Genomic DNA, 24,210 nt, shown 5'->3' with positions numbered 1-24,210 from the left:
CTCCACGTGAAGACCATCGAGCAAAGAAGTCGAGGCACGGGTCAGGGCGCGACTTGTGGTGACAGCCAGCTGTCCAGCTGTGGCAATGGGTTGCTGCTGCGAAACACGTTACGTCCACCGCAGGGCTCATGTTACGCAGCCGCCCAGGGTCATCACCTGGCCTGGTGCCTGGTGTCACGTTGAACGCGTCTCAGGAGAGGTGAACTCTCGACCATCCTGCCGTGGCTGTGTTTCCTTCCTTCTCAGCCTGGTCTCCATGGAAATGAGCAGCCATGTTTGTCTGCGTAACCCTCTCGTCGTCTCTGCACGCAAATAGCCCCTCACCTGGCGTCGGTCTGGCTGCTACCTACGGCAGTGACAAACAGCATTGCCTGTCTTTGAAGAATCCTCTTCATCCCGAATATGTCGCGTCTCAGCTCGCACACCCACACTTCTATCCGCGCGGGCCGCGTGGCCGTCAAGACAGTAACTCGCAAGAAAGGACCTTCGGCAGATGAATGGGCGCTCGTCGAACCCTTGCTCGAAGTCTGGTATATACAGGAGGAACGGAGTCAAAAAGAGATACTTGAGTTGCTGGCGGGCCGGCATGGGCTCGTTGTCAAGTCAGGCTCGAATTGCTGTTGCCGGAACGCAGCTGATTGCTCGGCAGGCCTAACGTGCTGAAGACGAGGTTGAGCAAATTGAAACTGAGGAAGAACGATACGAAAGAAGAGCGCGAAGCGGCCGTAGCACACCTGAAGCAGTGCGTCGACCTGGGCGTGACTGCCCCACTGGACATCAAGATCAATGGGAAACACCCTCACTGGGACCGTGTCTATCGCCATGGCCGCAAGGAATCAGGAATCGAGAGCTCGTGGCTGCAAAAAGGCTCCGAGTGGCATGTCCAAGTCTCCCGCCTTTGCCTGAAAGCGACTCCCGTTGACCACCATTCTGAGATGGCCCTGCTAGAAGTCAAGAGCTACTGGAGCACAGTCCTTACTCAGCCTGTCCGCGCCGTGTCGCCAAAGTCAAAGCAAGACAATAACAAAACATTACCCGACCCAAGCACTCTCAGAATCGGGTTTCTTACCGGCCTACGACTCCTCAACAAAGGACAAGAAGAGAGTGGACAGCGAGAATTTCGTCGCACGCGCGGTGAGGCCTCCAAGGTGTTCGAGATGCAGGAGCCTGATCTTACAAAGGAAATCCTGTCCCTCTTCTCAGCCAGGGCTTGGACTTTGCACCCTGCCGAATTTTTGTCCGTCGCCGAGTTTCTTCGCGGCCTGTCCATCGAGTACCTTGGACTCCAACATCCTGTGAGCAGGATGCTCGATGCTTTTGTCGCTTTGGTAGCTGCAGGTACCTTGGAGGCCTTCGAAGTCATCCCTGAGCAGGCATTGAAAGTGATGGTCGACCTCGCCGACACGGAGAAGAGTCGGGTAAAACTTGAATCTTCGTATCTTCACTCTGTGGAAGTGGACCTGATCAACAAAGTCAGATCGAGGCTTGGTCCTGTCGCGGTCAGGAAACTGATCCAGAAGAAATTCTCCCATTACAGGTCGACCCTGGGCGATCGAAGCAGGCATACGTTGTCGATGCGGATGGACCTTGCCCTGACACATCTGGACGAGGCTAAAGGCATTGATGGACAGGAAAAGCCAGACGAGAAACGTATTGCCGAACGCAAGGGCGAGGAAATCCTGTCCAAGATCGTGGCTCAAGGCGAGAAGTACCCGGCAGACCGCTACCGGATCGGCAGCTATCTGGTGGCAGCCCAAGAACTTGCTCGCTACTATTTCGCACAGCAAGAATTTCCGAACGCGCACAAATATTACGTGCGAGCGGTGATCTGGGCCACAGAGAAGCTTGGCAAGCACCATTCGTATACAAGCTTACTGTTGACCGAACTCAGAGCTTTGCGCAAGTTGGTCAGGCTGGGCATGGTCGACGTTCCAGCAGCCGAGGAGGAGCTCTGGCAAACTCACATCGGCAAGACCATCCCAGGAGAGGTCAATGAAGCGGTTGACTGGGAACCATATCATGCTGATATTGACTTGGATGACAATCTCGAGCTTGCTGAGCACGAGAATACCCCGCAGAACGAGATAGACGCCACCCCCAAATTGCTGGATCAGAGCCAGAGACAAATGTACGAAGGAAGCTCATCACAGGTACAAGACGATGTTCAGCTGGAGGGTCTCGATTACCGTGATTATCAGGATTTCGAACCGGATTATATGCAGCCAGCTGGATCTTCTTTTCCGGGGGATCTGGATGTGCTTGATCATGATCTATCTGGGGACGCCTATTTCGCGTCCCAAATGACGTTCGAAAGCCTTCTGAAGGCCTCTGAGCAAGATATGCTTGAATTCCTGCCGGCCGATCCCAGCCACGATCTCAGCTGGTTGGAAGATATTGATGGACGTCTTGAAGCCTAAGGATCGCTGCCGGGCAACGACGTACATAGCAAGGGAAGGGCCCAATTTGACTTTCGGGAGGCAGCTGCGTCGCTTTGTCCCGCCGATTCTTCAAAACTTCATCTTGCTTCTGTTGTAAGTTTGTACATGGTGGGCACTAATTGGCATTGCATGAGCGTATGTGCTTGCCAGCTGTTTGAGGGCAGTATTCGGTCCACCAACGGACTGCTCGAAAGCTACCGTCTTTGGAAGCTGCCACTTCGTGTTGCTTCACGCCGGACAGTGAAAGAGCAGGAAAGAGCAGCCCTTTTCACGCGAAGACTGTGGAGTTGTTATCAAAGCTTACGAGAGTCCGGTCGTACGATTGAAGATATCGATCATCTTCTCCTCTCAATCCTCATTTCCACTGCTATTCTGGCCTCTCCCTCTTCGGGTATACCACATTCTATGGTCCAATGCTGGCGCATCTGTCGGCCAGATTGCTTTGCCCAATGGCTGGCGACGCCTCAATTGTGCCCTAGCCCGCAACGCCACGCATGCGAACACGAGCCCTCTTGGAAGCATGATTGGTCGCGACAATAGTCGTTATGCAACAACCGCTTGGGGCTGAACCTCTTGGTTGCCTTCTAATGATGTGATTCGGATAGCCTGATGAGGTATGGTGGACGGTCAATAACGACTTTTGCTCTCGGTGTCGAGGTCTCGAGGCGCTTCTATTTCATTGACTTCGATGTGCCATTGTTTTTGTCTCTTTCCATCATACCGCTGCTAGCCTTAGGACCTAGGATCTTCCTACCTTGACCCTGTCCTACTTGTACCTCAGCCCACTCTGTCTTGTCCACGGCTTGCCGTCCCTGCAATCTTGTAAGACGAAGATGCGTCCGACATACCAACTCCGCCGCAGGAAGAAGGCGCCGAGCGAGGCTGAATGGGAACGCATCAGACCCAAGTTCGAGCGTCTCTACATTCGTGAACGCCTGACCTTACCCCGGATTTCGGCAATCTTGGCTAGAGATCACAATTTCCACGCAGCGTACGTATGCCCCCTGAGTCCCGAGACGTGCACTGATGTTCGCAGCGCCTACATGTACAAACACCGGATCTCCAAATGGGGTCTGAAAAAGAGCTTCAAGCTCGAGGAGCTCGAGGCCGCCGCCTCGGTTCTGGGGTATTTTGCCCGGGCCGGTTTGAATCCTCCCACTGCGATGATTGACAACCGAAAAGTCCCACTCGAGCGTGTCAAACGCCATTTCAAAGCTTCCTTCGGTGGCGGGGAGCAGCTGTCATCAAGCCGAATGATGATCCCTTTTCAGGAGTCCTCTGGCCGAGATTGTCGTCCTGTTTGTGCACAACGAACAACGCAGAAAAAGCTCGGTCTTCAACGACGATCACAAACCGTTCCCAGAGTTCTTTTACAACAATCTGCAGAGTCTCATCTCCTCGAATCGACGTTGGCTGCAATCAACAACTATTTCCCCTGGAGGCTTGATCGAAGTGATGAGTACTTCGTTGCTCAGAAGCACGGCGCTAGAGAACACGCTGAGACCTTCGAACTACTTGATCCACAGGAAGCCTTCTTTTCCATTACGATGGGGGTGAATGCAGTGACAGCCGGTGCCTATCATCGCGCTCAGTCGCATGTGCGACAATTCTGCGGTCAGGCGCGTGTCCTGCTAGGCCAGCAACATCCACTGCTTCTGGAGGCTTTGGTATTCCACTTCAAAAATGCCTACATTGAGCGTGCAGGTCAGTTTATAAACAGTATCATCTCCTACCTAGCTGCACTAGCTAGCAGACTATTGGGACATGATCATCCAATCCTGCTGACTTTGAGATTGCTAAGCTGCTATGAGGCACGGGGGAAAGGCTCTCAACTGGTAATCAAGTTGCTGTACGAAATCATGAAGAGACAAAAAGACACTGATGCCGAAAGCATTTTCGAACTCGAATATTATATGGCAACGGCCAGTGTTGATTATGACGATTTCCACACTGCCGCAGAATCCTGTCAGGGGCTACTACGACGATACATGGACAGACTGGACCAAAGACACATATATTGCCGGAGACTGATGTATTTGCAGGGAGAGCTACACTGGAAGCATGACTTTCCCGACAAGGCTAAGCAGATTCTGCTCAAAGTCCTGGAACTGGATGATTTCTACGCATCGCATGCTGGAAACCCAGATTGGATCAGCTTATGCACTATGCAGTTTCTTGGCCGGATATGCGAGTCTACTGAAGACTTGTCTACTGAAGACTTGTCCGGTGCAGAGAAGTGGTATCGTCAAGCTTATGAGGCGTCTTGTAAGATTTATGGCGTGGAAGATGGTGACACGCAATATGCTCTATTCAGATTGAGTATTGTTGAGCGAAGATTGAGCGAGACCGGTGAACACCTTGATGAGGATCAGATTGATGTGGCTGAGATCTTCGAAGATCTTGAAAAGCAGATTGAGGAGTTGAAGTTGGACGAATCTCCAGCCGAAGGAGAGCGCGAGGCCCGTGCTGCACCGTGGAATGACTGGCAAGCAGACGTTCCGGACGCCAATGAAAGCAGCCATACCAGCACAGATGGAAGCACGTACGAAGATGACAGCCCAGACGCCACTTCTGAGGGAGGTAACGAGCAGATGTGTCTGCGAGCCATATCTGGAGATGCCAGCCACGACTTATTCCTCGAGGGAGAATTGGCCTGCGATGCGATCAATACCGCCGTCCAAGTGCATGAGAAGAAGCACGATCCGGCATCTTCATTACAGTGTCTGCGAGTCTCTGCGGTAGGGACAGTCTTTGACCCTTCCAACGACGTGGATCTGGCTTTCGACCTGTCTTCGTGTTCCGCCGCGGACCCATACATCAATCCTGCAGCGGCGCTGTTCGGTGTTTCAGACCTACCGTCCGACGCTTCGACGCAAGCATTCATCGCCACTCAAACACAGTCATCTCCACAAGAGGCGCAAGATACCACGATCGCTGACCTATGTTTCAATGCCCTTCCACCCCTGAAGACAGGTCCCGAATTCGACGAATTTGACAACATCAAGGCTACCGACATGGTTGAGTTGGACACGATGATCCTGGACACAGATGGCAACTCTGGCATTTCGAACCCTGGATTCTTCGACTGCTCCAACACACAGGCTTGGCATGCACTGGACGGACACGACGCGGTGAACAATCAAGAGCCCGACATCTTTTGGGGAGATCTAATGTTTTTGGAAGAAGAGCAGAGCGGAGTGTAACTGCTCGTCGACAGTGAGGGGACCGGGACTGTGCCGCAACCGCCAGACACAGCAACCGCTTGCAATATGCGCTGCTTAAAGCTCGCGACCCAGCACGGCTCATTCATCTCGTCGGGAGGGCTGGGCGAAGCAGATCGCTCTCGCTCCGGAATATCTCGACATGTGCTTTTCTGTGCGGGTAGGGGTAAGGACAGGAAAGGACTGTGTTTATGTTTCTTTACATTGGGAGCTTGGCTTTTGAGAGGCGTTTCAGCGGCAATGAGGTTTCATCATCACATCATTCTTGAAGTAGCTTGATAAATCTTCTCTGGGACTTCTTCTCAGAAGGCGAGATATGGATGTCCCGAACTCGAAATGAACAAGCCGTGAGTTCTTCTCCTCTTAGTCTTGAGATAACGCGAAAGTCGCACATGCTTCCTTTATCTATTCCGCTTCAAGTGCCTGGATTTGGTTGATGTTGTCTTGTCTGGCCATATAACTCCCATCTCGCCAGCCATGCGGAGCACAGCGAGATGAGTGTCCATGGCCATAACATCGAGATTGGAGTCGCTTGTCGCTCATCTGCGCCACAATCATTCTGAATTGCGACTTGTAGGTATAGGTGCCGTGGTGTACCAATGCGTGCCCGCATCATGGCAACCAGACAGACCACAGTCAACATGAGCACACTGACCATCCTGAGAGCCCTAACAGCGTGCATCGCATCGCAGTCGGCAGAAGCGAAGCAGCGGATCGAAGCAGGACTTGTTCAGGACCTTGTCGCTTCTCCTTGTCCTCCTTGCAGTCGGTATAATACCTCATAGCATTACCTGGAGATCAATCATCTTCCCCAGATCATCCCTTCGTAGTCAGCACGAGACGTCGTAGCATCACCTGGAGATCAATCATCTTCCCCAGATCATCCCCTCGACCACCCAAGCTGTGATGGTTGTGTAGTGGTCCTGCCGCAGCTCTATCCAAATTTCCTCACATCTCCTTCGCCTCTCCCTTCTAGCTCTCTCCACCGCACCGTACACCCGCGTTCCAGCTCGAACTCCCAGCCCTAGTTCTCCTCAGGACACACAACTCTGGAATCCGAACTCGCCACAACTCAAACATAAACACGCTATCATCAGAGTGCGCGCGTGCGTGTACTGTGTTGTGCTGTGCCGTGCTGAACCGTACATATAATCAAAACCATCCCTCTTCATCGCCACCTCACTTCTTATTCCCCCCTCCTCGAGCTCCCGCTCCCACTCCACCATACCCATCCCCATCTCCATACTCGATCGGCAAATCCATCCCCACGCGCCGCGCCGTCAAGCGGACTCTTTCCTCCTCATCCATGCCCATGCCGGGATTATACCGCTGGAGGAGCGTGCCGTACATTCTCTGCGCACGGAGGTACGTGACGAACTGCTCTAGTTCCTGGAGGCGGGCCTGAGCCTGGGCCTGGGCCTGGGCCTCGGAGTGATGCTGCTGCTGCTGCTGCTGTTGCTGTCCCCAAGACGAGACGACGTGTTTGCGGATGGACGCGTGGATGGGCGTGCGTGGGAGGGTGTGTCGTGGTTGGGGCGTCGGTGGGAGTTCGCGGAGGAGACGGCGGTAGAGCGACCGGAGGGTTGGTGTTGCTTTTGTGGTGGACATGTTATGGTTGCGGGCGATGGTTTTCGTTATGGTTTGGGTAGTGTTATGGCGATGGCGAGGGATGAGAGGATAAAGTAAGTACGGTGTGGCTTTTGATGTGACTTTGACTTTGGCTTTAGCTTTGACTTTGGCTTCGACTGCGAGTATGATGGATCGGATCAAGCGATGAGATGAGACGAGTGTTTGAATGGGCAGGTATTGGTGTTCATGATCGCGATCGATCTCTCTTGGCATGCATATCCTGTGTAAAATGACAGAGGCTCAGCCTTGTTGCTGCGAGGCTGGTGTTCAGCCTTGTCTTTACCCCGGACGGAGTACATTGGTTCAAAATACAACAGTAATCACTGCAGGACTACTCTGTATTAGACTGTACTCTGTAGGCAGGCAGCATTTCATTGATCTCGGTGGGAACCTATCACGGCTGGTTTTCACTTCGTTGTCTTCAATCGCGCATCCTCGTTCTTATCAGGATACCTGGAAATGCATTTATCTACGTTGATCTTAGTTTATTTCCTGGAGAAGCCATTTTTGATCCGTTCGCTCTAGACACTATTTCCACGGCTATGCCTGTAAACTCTATACACTCCTCAACGTTCATGTAGGCTGCCGTCTATGAGTCCGCCAACCCGATTCCCTATGCCCTCGGTCCTTCACAGACGTATTCAATCGTAATCTCTCATCCCAGCCTTCCTCCCTTGATCCGCCTTCGCTGTCTATGTTGCCATATTTCAAAGCCCAGGAAAGATCCAGTTGTTTCCTCAACAACACTGGGTCCGTGCTCTCTTTGCCTTCCCGAGGACGCTCGTAGCATGACAGATTCAGGATAGGTTGTTCGGAGTCTCGACCTTTGGCGTCATGACTGTTCAGATCAATGTCGGTCTTGTGGCTGCGGATGTCGTCGGTCGAGACAAAGTCCAGTTGCAGCACATGGTTCTCAATCCCTGCATAGACAGTTGGCGAGCTGGGTGAGGGACTGGAAAGGGAGTAGACAGAGCCACGGTAGCCTTGTGACCGCTTCCGCGGATTTCGCGGTAGAGGCTCCCAGAGTCGTTCGCCGAAGTTGACCGTCGGCGTGAGGAAGATGTTGATACCTCTCTGCGGCTCCGTTTTTTTCGGGCTCCGGGTTGGCTGAGTCTGTCGTGCGTTGAGGTATGAGTATGCCTTGGCGCCCGGCATGCGGAGGTCAAAAGTTCTCAGGCAGCCGTTCTCGGAACTGCCGGCCAGAAAGTGCTCGTGTCCCACGGTGAGGAGGGAAAGAATCTGCCCGGAATCAACCGCATCCACATACTCAACCACTGATTTCTGAGCTATCCTTGTGTCGTGTAACCGAGCGATACCGTCTGTCCATCCCGACAGAAACAGGGTCCCGGGACTACTTCCACTGATGCCAATGTCATCGAGTGGCACGATCACGTTGGCGCTGTGCCGGCTCATATATGGGTTACTTGTCTCAGAGTAGCTCATCGATTCTGTGAGCGGTGTCGAAGACAGGCCAGTTTGACTGATGTCATAAATGTGGATGGGAGCCCGATCTCGTCCTTGGAGAAACTGATTCGCAATAGCGACTGTAGTGCCGGATAAGAACTTTATGCAGCGCATCCGTTGTTGGATCTTGTACCGGTCCTCCAGCTTGACGGAATCGCTCGGTCGGACGAGCTTCTGTTGGCTGCGTACAGGGTATAGTCTGATGGAGTGATCACCGCACGCCGCAAGTATAGGATCAGCGCTCTGGCTAATATCCATGCATGTGTGGTCACCAGGCGGGGTTACATAGCTTGACTGCTGTGTAAAAACATCGGGTTCCGAGGTTTGGACTTTGACGACTTCGTGGTTGGCTCTTCGAAAGACAATTGTTTCGCCATCTGAGCTGTTAACCTGGTGTGGCCGTAAGATTCGCACATCCAGAATGTCCAAGTCTTGTCTATGATCATCTGGTATGCTGTATGAGCTCCAGGTCGTTACACCATCTTTGATCGTTCGTGTCCGTAGACGGCCTGCCGCACCCCACGCCAACACTTCCTTTCGATTTGACCAGGAATGTCCTTCCCATGTTTCGTAGCTGTCAATGGCTGGATGATAGCCTATCTTGTGACTCCCTAGCGCATACTGGGGATAGTCGATGTTGTCAGGTGGCGGGTAGCATTCTCGGGCTATAAATGCTCGCCGGTCCCAAGCCCGAGAGCGAGATGTTAAGATACGAGCGGCATCTCTCCATAACGGCGGTGTCTTGATAGTCGGGAATGCATTCTGAACGAATGATCGAAAAACATGGTAGCCGTCCGCTGAGACAATTGAATGGAGATTGCGTTCTGTCCGTGCGAGGTTGACGATAGCCGATGCGCTTGGCAGGTATCCCACGATCTGTTCAATCACTTCAACCGGCAAATCGGGCAACATTAGAGATGGGCGTGCTCGTCGACTCAAGTATTCATGCTCAAAAATGTAGTATCTTTGTCTCGGTGGGCAAATGAAATCAAGTCAGGATAGTGATGTGCCTGAATTGCCTCTTACGCTGAGATTCTCGCCGCATACCGTTTACTAGGACGACGTCATTCTTGGCACGCCGGGGACCCACCTAGGACCCAGCACGGACCACATCAAGTTCCGCCAATCAGCTGCTGCTTGGAACTTTCACCGCGCTTCGTGTTTCAGTCGCGAGCAATTCAGTTTTCGTCGTTGATGACAGTGACTTTGATATTCTGAATTCGTGCGTTCCCTTCATCAAATATGGGCTGGCCATGGCCACCATCAAGGCCATCGAGGCCAAGTCTGTACACCAGATCCAATCGGGTCAAGTCATCGTCGACCTATGCTCTGTGGTCAAGGAGTTAGTTGAGAACAGCCTTGATGCTGGTGCCACTGCCCTCGAAGTACGGTTCAAGAATAACGGTCTGGATTCGATCGAGGTACAGGACAATGGCTCTGGCATTGATCCTGCCAACTACGAGAATGTAGCCTTGAAGCACTTCACGTCCAAGTTGTCCAGCTACGATGACCTGTCTAGTCTTCACACCTTTGGCTTTCGAGGCGAAGCCCTTTCGTCTCTTTGCGCGCTTTCCAAGTTTTCTCTCGTTACTGCGCAAGTAGACGAGGCTCCCAAGGGGAAACGGCTCGAGTTTGACACGTTGGGCAGATTGAAGTCGACCACAATTGTTGCAGCGCAGAAAGGCACAACGGCTACCGTGGAGAATCTATTTGAAAGCCTTCCCGTCAGACGCAAAGAGTTGAGCAAAAACATCAAGCGAGAGTATGGCAAAGTTCTAGGACTCCTGCATGCGTATGCATGCATCGGCGTCAATGTCAAGTTCACGGTCAAGAATACCATGCCAAAAAGCAAGAGCGTGTCGGTCTTTTCGACCAAGGGCAATGCTACCACACGAGAGAATATAGCGAACGTCTACGGTACGAAGACTCTGAGTGCCCTGGTCCCTTTGGACCTTGATCTCCAGTATCAGTCCACATTGACTCAAATGGCACGAAAAGAAAAACATACCAGCATACGGGTCAAGGGCCATATTTCTAAACCTATTTTCGGGGAAGGTCGACAGACCCCCGATCGACAGATGTTCTTCGTTAACGGTAGGCCGTGTGGTTTGCCGCAGATAGCGAAAGCTATCAATGAGGTATACAAGGCGTTCAATGTTTCGCAATCGCCTTTCATTTTCGCAGACCTCCAAATGGACACCAATGCATACGATGTAAACGTCTCGCCGGACAAGAGAACTATATTGATCCATGACTCGGCGTCGCTGATTGAGAACCTGAAAACCGCCTTGAATGATATGTTCGATCAGCAAGAACAGACGGTACCACAATCCCAGCTGTCAACAACCAAACTGCCTGCCTTTCGGAAACTTAACTTCCAGCGTCAGGCATCTTCGGATTCACCAGACGCAACCAGCCGCCGTACGTCACTCTCCGACACCACAGACTTGTGCGACGATGGCCAAAACGAAGACGAAGACGAAGAAGAAACAGGTCGGACGAGTTTTAAGACCTCGCTCTTCCGAGATCACTTCCAAAATCTGGCTAGTTCAAGAGAGGAGCCTGTACCAATGGAGAAACAACAAACTAATACACGGAAGGCTCAGGAAAAACGAGCGGAAAAAATTGCCCAGCAGGTGGCCGAGCACGAAGCTCACGGGATGGAAGAGTACGACGATGTCCGGGAGATCGATACACCGAGCCGGCAGAGCGCGGCCAACGAAGAGGAAGAGGAAGAGCCTTCTCAGTATAGTCCAAGCAAAATACATGCCCAAGACTTAAACGCAAGAATGGCTGAAGCCCAGTCGGAGGGACCGCCACAGCAACGTCCAGAAATGGCAACTGTAGCACAACCAAAGCCTTCCGAAGCAAAAGGGGTTGTGCTCAACGCTTTTGATCGCATGAGGCCAAAGAGAGTCCCCGCAGAAATAGCCACTGTCACGGTTGGGGACCAGACGTTCACCACGATACTAGGTAGTCAGCCGCCCAGATCGCAGCGGGTTGGAAGAAGCCCCGATACTGTGGCTAGCACGGTGAAATCCAAGAAACGTGCAAAAAGCCCTGGCACGCGACAGTTTTCGCAGCAGCTACGCAGGTTCGGTGTTGGAGGACTTGAAACTGCAAATGAGCAGGAAGCTGAAGATGAGGAAGCAGACGTGGAGTCAGACGCTCGAGAAGGTGACGCGGATGACAATGAAGAATCTGAGGCTGAAGAAGAAATCGAGGCAGATATCGCGAGTCTCAATGGACATGATGCTAGCGACGAGCAGACGACTCATATACAAGATGGCGATACCGGAGGCGATGACGATTATATCGACGAAGAAGAAAAGAAGAGGGCGGAAGACGCCAAGGTCGAAGAGCTCATTCGAGCGGCCGAAGCCAGCTCTGCTCTACCGAGCAAAGAGAACCTGAGAAGAGCGACAAAAGCCCTTGCTGGAGGGCGTACCAGGGATTCAACGACAAATTTGCTGGCAACGGTCGATGTCTCTATCTCATCGATAGCATCTCAGGTACGCGAACACGGTGAAATTGTGAATGGCGGCCAAACGAACCTGGCGCCACGTGCGGATGGATTGGAGGCTGGACTCGCGTACGACCCTGAAGCCCGTCTCTCGTTGACGGTCTCCAAGCCCGATTTTGCAAGAATGAGAGTTGTCGGACAATTCAACCTTGGCTTCATCCTTGCAGTTCGACCTGCCCGCTCGGATGCTGAAGAGAATGATCAGTCCAAGCAAGATGAGCTCTTCATTATTGACCAGCATGCTTCTGATGAAAAGTACAACTTCGAAAGACTACAAGCCGAGACCGTCGTCGGCAACCAACGACTGGTGCGACCAGTGGTACTCGAGCTAACCGCCGTCGAAGAAGAGATTGTCTTCGAGAACACCAGTGCTCTAGAGAAGAATGGATTCCTGGTGGAGATTGACACCAGTGGACAAAGCATGGTTGGACAACGGTGCAGCCTCGTCAGCCTGCCCTTGAGCAAAGAAGTTGTTTTTGGTGTTCGAGACTTGGAGGAATTGATCCAGTTGCTCGCCGATTCCCCCAGCTTTGGAGAGGCCGGGATCCCCAGACCAAGCAAAGTCAGAAAGATGTTTGCGATGCGCGCGTGTCGATCGAGTATCATGATCGGCAAGACATTATCCAAGAAGCAGATGCAGAAGGTGGTGGCGCAGATGGGGACTATCGACAAGCCTTGGAACTGCCCTCATGGACGGCCGACCATGCGACATGTATGCACTCTGGACACCCTGCAGTCATGGCGGGAGGGGGTTGAGCAACACGAGGAAGATCATGTTAGCCTGGGAGAGGCACTGCGTAAATACGTCGCGATCGCCTGAGGCATCGACGATAACGCCGAGGAGGTGGTATTTCTGTATGGAGCGGGCCAAGGGGACGAGTCAGCACATGCTTGGCCGGTGTCATGCTCACGACCACCATCCGTACCCACGGATATCCAGCAATCCAGCTCCGAATCCTTCCTTGTGGCCGGTTACCGATGTATGGCCGGAGCCTGTGACGTGGAGAGCGTGGATCTTGTCGACTCTGATGCCTCGGCAGTGGCTTGTTTCTTGGGGTCCACTCGAGCGTCAGCGGTTCTCGGTCTGCAGCGTCTGTTCATCGCCGCGGCTTCTTCCTGCTGTGTACCTCGCATGTAGCTTCACCTGCGCCTTCTCGCCCAATCCTCTCCGAATGCCCGTCCGGTCTAAAAGGTCGCGTTACCTATCGCTCGCTCTATCCAGCTCCTAGGCAATAGACTTTTTTTCTCTCTCATTTTCCGAGTCCCTCTCTGTTCCTCCCTCAGTCCAGCTGTCGGTGCTTTGGGTATGTTTCCAACACTGCCGCGACTAGGAGCACAAACAATCCTCCGCGCTGTTCCTCGAGCTTCTCCAACAGCGACTGCGCTCAAGGTAAATGACCATCTGCTTCCTCGGTTGACGTCAGGTGGGGAACTGACCCTGGACACTCGCAGGCCGTCGCAATGGCTCCCACGAACAAGAGGAAAGCCTCCAACCGGCCTCAGTTCTGGGTGACTGAGGGTGAGCACTTCCGAAACCCCTTTCCGAGCAACAACTGAGTGACATGCCTGCAGAATATCGGGAAGACAACTCCAAGGGCGCCATGCTCCGGTTCGAGGACTCCCTACCGAGACTACCGGTCCCCTCGCTCGAAGAGACCTCTGCCCGCTACCTCAAGAGCCTTCACCCGCTCCTGTCCAAGGAGGAGTTTGCGGCCTCTGAGAAAGCCGTGGCCGCGTTCAACCAGCCGGGAAGCATTGGCCAGAAACTGCAAGAGAGGTTAATACGAAAGGCCCAGGATCCCAATGTCAAGAACTGGATCATCGACTGGTGGAACGAGGCTGCATATCTGGGGTACAAGGATCCCGTGGTGCCTTATGTTTCCTACTTCTACTCCTTCCGAGACGACCGCCGCCGACGAAACCCAGCCAAACGCGCGGCAGCCATCACCACCGCCGCCCTGGAGTTCAAGCGACAGGTCGATGACAAGAGCCTGGAACCCGAGTATATGCGTAAGAAGCCCATGGCCATGAGCAGCTACCAGTACATGTTCAACACCTCGCGAGTCGCGGCCGAGCCGGTGGACTACCCCATCCAATATCCCGCCGAGGGCCACGAGCACATCATCGTCATGCGAAACAACCAGTTCTGGAAGCTCCAGACCCATGTCGCTGGCAAACAGCTGAACACGTCCGAGCTCGAACTGCAGTTCAAGAAGATATACCAGAACGCCCAATTGGCCGACCCGATCGGTGCCATCACCTCTCTCCCTCGCGACCAGGGCGCCAAAGCCCGGGACAACCTTCTTGCAGCGTCCGATCTAAACGCTCAGGTCCTCGAGGAAATTGAGTCCTCCTCCTTCTTTGTCTGCTTAGATTCCACCATGCCTGTCACGTTGGAAGAACGTGCCCGCGTCTACTGGCACGGCGACGGCTCCAACCGCTGGTATGACAAGCCCGTCCAATTCATCGTCAACGACAACGGCACCGCCGGCTTTATGGGCGAACACTCCATGATGGACGGCACACCCACCCACCGCCTGTGCGACACGGTCAATGCCTACATTGTGCATAACAAACTCGACTTCGACAACCCATCCGTCCGCTCCGACCTTCCCGACCCTGTTGCCCTAAAATTCGAAACGAACGCCGCTGTGCTCGACGACTTGGCCAGCGCTCAAGCACAATTCCGCCAAGTCATCGCCTCGCACGACCTACGTGTGCAAGCCTACCAAGGCTATGGGAAGGGTATGATTAAGAAATTCAAGTGCTCCCCAGACGCGTACGTGCAGATGGTCATTCAACTCGCCTACCACAAGATGTACGGTAAGAACCGACCGACGTATGAATCTGCGGCAACAAGAAAGTACCAGCAGGGACGGACGGAAACCACCCGGACCGTATCTGACGAGTCCGTCGCGTTCTGCAACGCCATGGCCGACCCGTCTGTCTCGCGTGAAGAATGTGAGCGACTTTTCCGCGCAGCCGTACAGGCACATGTTAAATACACCGCGGATGCGAGTGACGGCTACGGCGTCGACAGACATCTCTTTGGGCTGAAGAAACTCCTCCAGGAAGGAGAGGGGACGCCCGAGATTTTTACCGATCCAGCCTACACCTACTCGAGTACGTGGTATATCAGCAGTAGTCAGTTGAGTTCAGAATACTTTAACGGCTACGGGTGGAGCCAGGTTATTGATCAGGGATGGGGTATTGCCTACATGATCAATGAGAACAGGTATGTTCGTCCCGTCACTTTGAAAGTCGGCAGGCTAACATCTTTTGCAGCATACAATTCAACATTGTGTCTAAGAAACTCGGCTGCGAGAGGATGAGTTTCTACCTCAACGAAGCGGCGAGTGACGTTCGTGACATGCTCCTTCCCGGCTTGGAGCCACCAAAAGCCAAGCTGTGAACGTCCACTTGGCTGATTTGAATATAAACTCTCCTATGTTTGAAAGAGGATTGCAGGGGAAGGGTGCATATGGAGCCTGAAGCGCAACACCAGGAAGACCCGGGCGAGGCTGCGGTGTAGCCAGGTGGTCCCGGATGCCGTGGGTGCATGTCCGAGACGGGAAGGGGTACGAGATATCATGGCTTGGTGCTCAGCCGACATCTGTTGAGAACGCGCTGCGAGATAGATTCCTACTTTTGCGCGGTGTTGAAGTTCTGAACTTGGGTTTCAGTTCAGTGCATGTGGAGGCGCAACCATATGCCGATGCTGGAGCGATGTATGATACCACAGGAGAATGCTGTTTTCAATGCATATCATCTACATTCCGTTTGGATACGTGCCATCTAGTGCATCTAATTGGTGTAGGGATGTGTAGGCCTTTATTATCCCTCAAGTTGTGCGCGGTGGTAAGTTGACACTCTAAAACTAGTCTCTGGACCCGGCAGACTTGAGCTCAACCCGGACCCCAAACCCGTCCTCCACGCATCAGAACCACCTCTTCACGACCCTCGCCGTCGTAGCGTTTCACCACGTCCACGCCCTCGAGACCAAGGTCGCGGGCCGCTTGGTTCCAGAGGATCTGTTTGACCCGGCCGGAGAGAACCGTGGTGGGAGAGGGAGCCTCTGATGATGAGGAGTCCTCCTGCTGCTCTGGGGGTGGTCGCACTTCGCCTCGACCCTCAGATGAAGAGGAGTCGTCGAGCTCAATTTCGGGACTTGTGGGGACCTCCTCTTCCATCATAACCCAGACTAGCCCGCGGGTTGAGCGGCGCATGCTATCCACCACGCCTTTGGTCGCGGGTTTGGTGCTGACCAGGACGCCGATGGCTGGTCCAGCGGCTCCAAGATTTCCAGCCATGGGAGAGTGGTGCCTGTGTTGATTGTCGGTGACAATGTGTGTGTCAACGTCCACGTCAGCGTCAACGTCCACGGCAGGGCCTTCATCTGCTTCTTCTCGCTCGTGCTCGTACGTTTTTGATCTACTGGTATTCCAAATGTCCTGGGACAACATCGCCTCGAAGAGAGGTGTAATCCGCGCTGCTCGTACCGTGCCGTCAAGCTCTCTGATCAAATGGGGTCCAATCTTCGCGTGCTTGCCCACCAGCCGCTTACATTGTACGAGCACTTTCAAGGCAAATGCAGGCGTCTCATATCGTTGGGGCACGAGCTCGGGTTCAAGCTCAGGCTCGGTTGCCGAAGATTCTGCCCCAACCTGGGGTGATGTATCGTTCTTCGTCTTCTTCTTCTCCCCCCTTCCGTTCCACTCCTGAGATGACAACGACGACGACCCCGGCACGCGCCACACGCCAATAAGATCGATGCCGCGATCGCCCCGTCCACCTACGCGGTATAGTTCAAAGCCATAGTCCCGCAATGTGGCCTGGGTGACGTACTCGTAGGTCGTGCCCGCGTAGACCGTGCTCGTGGGGGAGAGGCCCGTCCGGCGTGCGTAGGCTTGGAAAGAGTGCAGTGACGAATGGGCGGACGGGCGCGCGGCAGTGTCGAGTTGGGTTCTCAGTGTCGGTGATCTATCTGAGGATGGTGTTCGAGAACGAGACTCTTCGTCCACTTCTGCTGCCGCCGCATCCGCCGTCGCCGCGGTGCTGGTTGATGCCGTAGGCGCAGGAGCAGCGGACGGATGATGGAGATGCAGGGACGTTCTACTGGGGGAGTCGTTCGCGTCGACGGATCGTGCGACGCGCGAGGGAGAGAACCATCGTGTCGAAACGAGGCGGCTGGGTGTCGCTTTCTTTTTCACTGGCACTGACGCAGAGGCAGAGGCCCCGGTCCTCGCGTTCTGGAATGCATTTCCGTGTCTGCTACGCCACAGATGGCGGGCGAGGAGCATTCAGCGTGCCGTGGCGCGGGCGTGGGCGTGGGCATGAAGGATGTGTGCGCGGACAGAGCTGGCTGTTGTTTTCACAGTCCCAGTGTAACTATTAGGGCAGCAATGATACCTCGTACACGGTGACCCTAGACTGGCAATAGAGGGCAGAAGATGGCGAGACATGATTTGACGAGCCTCGGTACAGCAAGAAGGCTTGGAGTATACTCCGTATACTGTACCGACTGCGTACTCGTACTGCGACTAAGCCAGAATGCGGAAATAACTCTACAAAGTAGTTTCCCAATAGCACGGATAACGCACATAACGCACATAACGCACACGGTAACACGGATTAATGCAAGCACTTGCTCAGGCCGTCTCGGCAAGGTCAGCAGCACGTCCTAAACACTCCTCAGCATGAGCCAATGTGGTTAGGGTTTTGATGCTTGTTTAACCGACTTCAGATCTATTGCGTTCTAACTCGCTTTACAAGTCTCTCTACGGAGTACTCAGATTCCTTACAGACATGAGCAGTCGAGGACCGTGGGCGCCTACCACTCGCTCACCTCGTTCTGGCGACACACTGTCTCTCAGTCCAGCGCCTTCTTCACAGAATGATGTTTCCTCAAAGTCCAGGACGTCGATTAATAGGACGCGTACAGGATGCCGTACCTGTAGGCATTGAAAGGTAGGTTGACCCTTGTTCAGTTCGCCTGCGGGACGACCACCAGACCAGCCACTTGGCAAATGCAGGTCAAATGCGACGAGAACGAGCCCGAGCGTGCCCAGTGTCGCAAAGGAAAGAGGCCCTGCGTGTAGCCTGGGCCGGTAGACAGGAGGGCCAAGATCTCGAGGAGGGCGAATGCAACGGCGTGCAATGCTTGCAAGGAGAAAAAGGTGTGTCGACTGCACCGATAGCCGAGTCAATCTTGTCCAACTGACTTCGTGCGCTCACAGCTCAAATGCGTTGGAGATGTACGAGATACATGCCTCAGGTGTAGAAGCATCGGTATCACATGCGTACGATTCCAGCAAGACACCGAAGCGGCATCATCGAGTCCCCAGCCTCGAGAGGGTTCTTTGACAGCAGACAACTCTGGATCCTTAGCCTTGTCTTCCGGACCACCATCGTCTACTATGCCAGCGCCTCAGCATTCGCATGCCAGCGGCTCCAATATGGAGGATGGGTTGTCTTCACAGCTTCCCCAACAAGCCCATCACGAAGACGGTTCGCTACCCACTACTCTGATGCCATCCAGCTCAACACCTCTGGGAAAGCTGCCGGCGGGCAAAGAACTTGAAGATCTCGTCCAACTCTACTTTTCTTCAATCCACCGTGAGTCCATCATAACACCTGGTTGTCTTGCATTGAATCCGAATCACTGACCGCCTGGTTCTTCAGATTTCGGGTTCTTCGCATTCATTCATCAGCTCCACTTCAACCGCCTTCTTGCCAAAGGCAAAGCGCCCCGCGAACTGACGCTCATGATGATTGCAAGTGCAGTGCGGTCAGTTTCCCACTGTGCGAAGATTGTCTGTTAGACCGATATTGACATGAATAGATTTGCCGCCGAGGCCACTCGGGAGAATCTAGCGAGGGCAGACGCTTGGGCAGACGCTTGGGCAGACGCCGCCATGGGTGCCATGCTTCCACGTGTTTATCAAGGGTTTAGGGCAATCCAACTCATGGTACGACCCAATGCTGTTCAGAAGCCGAAGCAGGCCTAAAAGACTTTTGCTACGTCCTGGGTCAATGCTAACACGGCTATTGACATGAACAGACCTTCCTGTTAGCCCAACACTACGATCTAAACCGAGGCAATTTCACATCTGCCTGGCTACTGGGGGCGAACTGTACGCGGTGACCGCCCGCCACCACGACGTCGTCGATGTGCGAGAACTGACATTCATCGATATAGAATGATGCAAATGATGTCCCTCCAAACCTTCGACCGGACTTACCCAGCCCAATTCCCATCACAAGTGCGACTCTCTCCTCTACTGTCCTGTGAAGCTCTCCGTCGCGTAGCGTGGTCCACGTTCTACGCCGACACCATCGTCGACGGCGGTCGGTACGGTTTCCACATTGTCGACGAAAAGGCTTATCGACTCCAGCTCCCTTGTGATCGGGCGAGCTTCTTAGGCGACGAGATTGTTGTCACTGAACCGCTCTTCGAGAACTCGAGCAATCGTTTGAATGCCAATCTGGCAAGTCTGGAGCATGCATCCCTTGATATGTCAGCATATCTTCTTCGCACCGCTGCCGCGCGTCGTCGGGCTTTGCATTTTGCCTTTCGCGCCTCCCACAAAGAGCAGACGGTGGAGCAGCTATCAGAAGAGCTGGTCGCGCTCGAGGCTGACATGGAAGAGGTGACTTCAGCCCTGCCCAAGCGCTTCCATTTCAACACGGACAACCTGTTCCTCCATCGTGACCGGCTCATCACCTTTATCCTCCTGCACGTCTTGCGGCACAACCTCTTCATCGTCGTGGGCCGAGCCGCATTGCAGGTGTACCAGCAAGATCCCGACAAAGCAGACCTGACAGCCCAGGTACGCCGCAACCGCATTTCGCACGCTCTGCCGATCGCCGGTCTTGTCTCGGAAGGACTCAAAAGGAATATCAGCTTTGATCCTCAAATTGGAGTGCAAGCGTACGTTGCGCTGGGGAGTGAGTCACCCTTCTCATCCGCCACCCATTGAACCAGACGCGACTGATCAAGAGGTAGTCCTTCTATTTGAGCCACGTCGACTGGCAGTGATAGACCCATACATCGACCCTCGCGCGCCCGCCCTGATGGAGGCAATCCCCCATCTCCTAGCCGTCATTCGCAATCTCGCGGATCGATCCGAATTCGTCAAGCAGCTGGTAGGTCGACCAGAAGCCCTCGAAGTTTCGATGACCAAAACTGACATTCAGCAAAGCACGTCGAAGCAGCCCACCGTCTTCTACGCTGTGGCTGCCGAGACTTGCTCAACGAAGCCGATCTTGCGGCATTCGAAAGGTCTGTTCGCTCGCTGTTTTCATTAAGCCTTGTGAGATACCCCGAAAGGAGGCGATTGCTTACTCACATTCTAGTGAATACCGTCTGGTCGGCAAAGACGCTGCCGAGTACGACTTCCGTGACTTCCGATGGGCCAAGCTGGAACGGCTACGCCGCGGAGCAAGGTCATCCACCAACATCGCCCGCGACGAGGCTCTACTCGAGTACAGCGTCGACACCGAGACGGCTCCTCCGTCGGCGGCGGCTTCTCCCCGCCTTGACGCAATGGACGTTCGCAACGCCCTGCCGCGACTTCCAGCGACGCAAACACTCCAATCGTCCGCGCCCTCGGACGCGCTGAATCTGCCGGAAATCCAAGGCATTCAAGGGCCTGGCATGGCGCCGTCTCCTCAGCCGTGGTGGGGGCTGGCCGAGCCTGAGAATGTCGATCAAGTGTTTTCGCTCGACTGGTCGTGGTTCTTGGACGAGTCAGGCCAGACATGGGACTTTTAAAGGTGCCTTGTTTGCTCGCCTGTCTGTCTCGACTTGACCCGTTAGTAACCTGAACATAGCTCACGAACTTCAAAGTGAGCAATCGGATTTATATAAATCATGTTCAACGCATGCCTTCTACATACTTTCAGGTCTATCCTCTATCGGCATTTCTCCATGCTTTTTCACGTCTATCGGCACGATACCGGGCAGTCCCCCCCTCTTGCACCCATCCAAGACTTTTGCAGTTCCAGCTCGTCTTCCCACAGCTCGGGTGCTTGGTCCTTTCCCCGTCCAGGAGCCTGAGCCGTCTCGCCCCACACAATCCCACACTCGACCACATATTCATCCCAGCATGCCAGCAGCTCTCGTAGCTTTTCCGGCTCGGATGCCGCCAAGTCCTTTGTTTCGCCGGGGTCTTGAGCAACGTTGAACAACTCCCACCCTTCATCACCTTCCCCAGCGCCGCCACGAGCCTTGGAGAAGTGGAGAATCTTCCAGTCGCCTTTGCGCAAGGCTCCGCGAGCGAAAAGCTCCCAGCCGATCGGCTCGGAGGAGGAGTGGATGGCCCATAAGTCGTTGTCCTTCTCCACTGGTTTCCCGCGGAGGAAGAGAGGTGCCAACGAGGATCCGCGCATCGCGTGAACGTCTTTTCCTCGGAATGTGGTCATCTTGCGCGTCGTTGCGCCCTTTCCCAACGGAAGGGCGCTTTCTTTATCTGAAGGAGCAGGAAGAGAAACGCCGGCAAGCTCGAGGAAGGTCGGGGCGAAGTCCATGACTGTTGCAAATGAGCGGCTGAACGAGCCGGGAGGGAACGAGGGAAGGAAGGTCTGGGCCGGCGGTTTGATGACGCAGGGTACGAGAATGCCGCCTTGCGAGGGGAAGCATTTGAACAGCCTCGAGGGGGCGGTCGATGCTTGAGCCCAAAGAGGGCCGAGCCTAGTACACGGGATCGTCAGCCCATCGCTTTTTGGTAAGAAACACCTCTCTCGAAGAACGTACCAGGTGAAGGAATTCCAAGAGCCGATATTGTCGTATGAGTTGTCATAGTATTGATGGATCGCCCGCTTGATGTTTTCTCCCATGACCGCTGCGAGAATCACAAAATCAGTACATCCATCAGTCAGTGACCTATGCAATGGAGGACAGAGAAGAAAAGATCGGAGGCCTTGTCACTTACGGACCGCTTCCAGGCTGCATTTCGAATGGCACACTGGTCAGCTCACAAGTTCAAACTCATTTCAGTCGGGGGTACAACTCACGCAGCTCCCTCTGCTCCATTGTCACTCATAAACACGATAAACGTGTTGTCATACTCCCCTGTCTTACGCAGGTAATCCACGACCTTGCCAACATTGACGTCGATCGAGTCCACCATGCCCGCGTATGCCTCCATTGCACGGCTCGACAATTTCTTTTCCTCGGGCGTGAGATCGTCCCACTCTCCCACTCCCTGGGTGGTCGTTTCGACCTTGTGCGGGACGACGGATTGGTCGATGATGCCCAACTCCACGAGCTTGTTCAGCCGGCGCTCACGAAGTGCGTACGGACCGTCGTCGTACAGGCCCTTGTATTTGTCGCGTTGCGCCCTTGAGCATTGCAAGGGCCAGTGCGGTGCGGTATACGGCAGAAAGGCAAAGAAGGGCTTCGACTGGTCGTCCTCGGACCGCTCCTCGAGGTATTTGATCAGGCGATTGGTGTACTGGTCCGTCGAGTAGAACCCGTCGGGATCTTCAGTCTTATTGGGCAATCTGAGACGGATGACAGTCAGTGTTCGCTTTCCTAGTGACCAGGGAAAACTCGAGCTCACATGTCAACCTTGTGTCCCATTTCAGCGTGAATTGGCCGACCGCCGACCGGAAACTGCTCTTGCACTGGCTCCCAACCGTAGTGATTGCAGCAACCTGGGAGCATGGCAAATGCCTTCTGAAACCCGCGTTGCCACGGCCCCTGACTCGCGCGGAGACCGAGGTGCCACTGAGAGTAAGAGTGATTAGCCTCTGTGCAATCGTTGACAGTCTGTCCATGCTATCTGATTGACAAACCTACCTTGCCAGACATCGCCGTGAAGTATCCATGGTCTCCCAGAATCTCGGGCAGAGTTGCCACTTGATCATTCAGATACCCTTCATACCCTGCTTTACCCGACCAACGCTTTGACCCTTGCTCGCTGCTCTTGTACTCTATCAGGACGCCCAGTCCACCGAGATGCGCGTCAGTCCCGCTGAGCAGCATCGCGCGCGTGGGAGAACAAGCCGCGGCGGTATGGACATTGAGCATTCGAACGCCCTCAGCGGCTAAGCGGTCGATGTTGGGGGTCTGAATTTCGGCGCCATAGCACCCTAAATCCGAGAAACCCTGATCACACAATGGTCAATCAGGCAACACGTGTGGAGGTGTGTAGGAAGTTCGCGGGCTTACAAGGTCATCGGCGAGAATGAAGAGAAAGTTGGGACGCTTGTGTGTCCCATTCGGAACATCGTTCATACTGGGCCTTCTGAAGTAGAAGTTCCCAGCGTTACAAGAGTAGTGTCAAGGTACCATTTACCGCAATTGTGTCAGTCGCAATCGAGAGTCTATCGTGCCGCTGCTATACTGCAGTTTTACGTCATCCGCTTGTGGCTTGTCGTGCCGCAGTTGGGGTGAGAAGAGGAATGAAGTGATCGGTTTATCATCAGTCCAAGAATAAAATTCAAGAAAAGAACGCGAAGCAACAAACACGGCGAGCCGGCATCCGCCACTGTAGCTCTGGCTTTGCTCCCGAACACGCATGTCAAGAGACGCATGACCACCACGGATTGACGCGAGATGGAAGGGTGCGAGGTAGAATACAGAGTACAGTGGACCTCGCTAGGAACTTGTTCTGGGGTCACCAGGGCTTGCTAACTCTTTTTGGCGGTGCTGGCACGTGGCAAATCACGTGAATCTCACGTGCATCCGGCTTGGCAGATAGATTGTCCACCCACACAGATAGTTCGAAGATCCTACTCCGCAAAGTAACTGCATTTGACTTCTGCGATCCAACAAACTTCTCTCTCAGTGCTGACCGGTTTCTTTCCGCTCCGAACGAGGAGAATTTCGGTCGGAACCCGACCCACTCACGCCTTGTCCAGCGTCTCGATTCCTTGATCTCGCTCGGAGCCTAACTTTTCCCATACCCCGTGGAGTCGACCTTGGGGAACA

At 54.0% G+C, this 24,210-nt stretch overlaps 10 protein-coding genes across 10 annotated transcripts; 6 read left to right on the top strand and 4 right to left on the bottom strand.

The window, feature by feature from the left end:
* Positions 1–402: 402 nt before the first annotated feature.
* G647_00258 (uncharacterized protein) lies at positions 403–2,417 on the top strand (the record flags this gene model as incomplete). The annotated part of the gene is made up of 2 exons (XM_008723661.1): positions 403–602; positions 650–2,417. The coding sequence occupies 2 exons, from the start codon at positions 403–405 to the stop codon at positions 2,415–2,417; spliced, it is 1,968 nt and encodes a 655-aa protein (XP_008721883.1).
* Positions 2,418–3,271: 854 nt separating this feature from the next.
* On the top strand, positions 3,272–5,641 carry G647_00257 (uncharacterized protein; the record flags this gene model as incomplete). The annotated part of the gene is made up of 2 exons (XM_008723660.1): positions 3,272–3,429; positions 3,475–5,641. The coding sequence occupies 2 exons, from the start codon at positions 3,272–3,274 to the stop codon at positions 5,639–5,641; spliced, it is 2,325 nt and encodes a 774-aa protein (XP_008721882.1).
* A 1,197-nt stretch (positions 5,642–6,838) lies between these two features.
* G647_00256 (uncharacterized protein) lies at positions 6,839–7,267 on the bottom strand (the record flags this gene model as incomplete). Its single annotated transcript, XM_008723659.1, has 1 exon — positions 6,839–7,267. The coding sequence occupies one exon, from the start codon at positions 7,265–7,267 to the stop codon at positions 6,839–6,841; it is 429 nt and encodes a 142-aa protein (XP_008721881.1).
* A 594-nt stretch (positions 7,268–7,861) lies between these two features.
* On the bottom strand, positions 7,862–9,664 carry G647_00255 (uncharacterized protein; the record flags this gene model as incomplete). The annotated part of the gene is made up of 1 exon (XM_008723658.1): positions 7,862–9,664. One exon carries the CDS (start codon positions 9,662–9,664, stop codon positions 7,862–7,864), a length of 1,803 nt encoding a protein of 600 aa, XP_008721880.1.
* A 341-nt stretch (positions 9,665–10,005) lies between these two features.
* G647_00254 (uncharacterized protein) lies at positions 10,006–13,095 on the top strand (the record flags this gene model as incomplete). The annotated part of the gene is made up of 1 exon (XM_008723657.1): positions 10,006–13,095. The coding sequence occupies one exon, from the start codon at positions 10,006–10,008 to the stop codon at positions 13,093–13,095; it is 3,090 nt and encodes a 1,029-aa protein (XP_008721879.1).
* A 742-nt stretch (positions 13,096–13,837) lies between these two features.
* On the top strand, positions 13,838–15,687 carry G647_00253 (uncharacterized protein; the record flags this gene model as incomplete). The annotated part of the gene is made up of 2 exons (XM_008723656.1): positions 13,838–15,510; positions 15,561–15,687. 2 exons carry the CDS (start codon positions 13,838–13,840, stop codon positions 15,685–15,687), a joined length of 1,800 nt encoding a protein of 599 aa, XP_008721878.1.
* A 493-nt stretch (positions 15,688–16,180) lies between these two features.
* On the bottom strand, positions 16,181–17,575 carry G647_00252 (uncharacterized protein; the record flags this gene model as incomplete). The annotated part of the gene is made up of 1 exon (XM_008723655.1): positions 16,181–17,575. One exon carries the CDS (start codon positions 17,573–17,575, stop codon positions 16,181–16,183), a length of 1,395 nt encoding a protein of 464 aa, XP_008721877.1.
* A 1,911-nt stretch (positions 17,576–19,486) lies between these two features.
* G647_00251 (uncharacterized protein) lies at positions 19,487–20,254 on the top strand (the record flags this gene model as incomplete). The annotated part of the gene is made up of 1 exon (XM_008723654.1): positions 19,487–20,254. The coding sequence occupies one exon, from the start codon at positions 19,487–19,489 to the stop codon at positions 20,252–20,254; it is 768 nt and encodes a 255-aa protein (XP_008721876.1).
* A 94-nt stretch (positions 20,255–20,348) lies between these two features.
* G647_00250 (uncharacterized protein) lies at positions 20,349–21,048 on the top strand (the record flags this gene model as incomplete). Its single annotated transcript, XM_008723653.1, has 2 exons — positions 20,349–20,560; positions 20,631–21,048. 2 exons carry the CDS (start codon positions 20,349–20,351, stop codon positions 21,046–21,048), a joined length of 630 nt encoding a protein of 209 aa, XP_008721875.1.
* A 170-nt stretch (positions 21,049–21,218) lies between these two features.
* Positions 21,219–23,514, bottom strand: G647_00249 (uncharacterized protein; the record flags this gene model as incomplete). The annotated part of the gene is made up of 7 exons (XM_008723652.1): positions 21,219–21,966; positions 22,030–22,117; positions 22,208–22,221; positions 22,290–22,778; positions 22,838–23,004; positions 23,077–23,385; positions 23,449–23,514. The coding sequence occupies 7 exons, from the start codon at positions 23,512–23,514 to the stop codon at positions 21,219–21,221; spliced, it is 1,881 nt and encodes a 626-aa protein (XP_008721874.1).
* Positions 23,515–24,210: the final 696 nt, after the last annotated feature.

The sequence above is a fragment of the Cladophialophora carrionii genome (genome assembly GCF_000365165.1).
Source record: "Cladophialophora carrionii CBS 160.54 unplaced genomic scaffold supercont1.1, whole genome shotgun sequence".
In the NCBI taxonomy this organism is placed as follows: Eukaryota; Fungi; Ascomycota; class Eurotiomycetes; order Chaetothyriales; family Herpotrichiellaceae; genus Cladophialophora; species Cladophialophora carrionii.
Note: the sequence above shows the minus strand (reverse complement) of the source record. Positions and strands in the feature narration are given on the sequence as shown.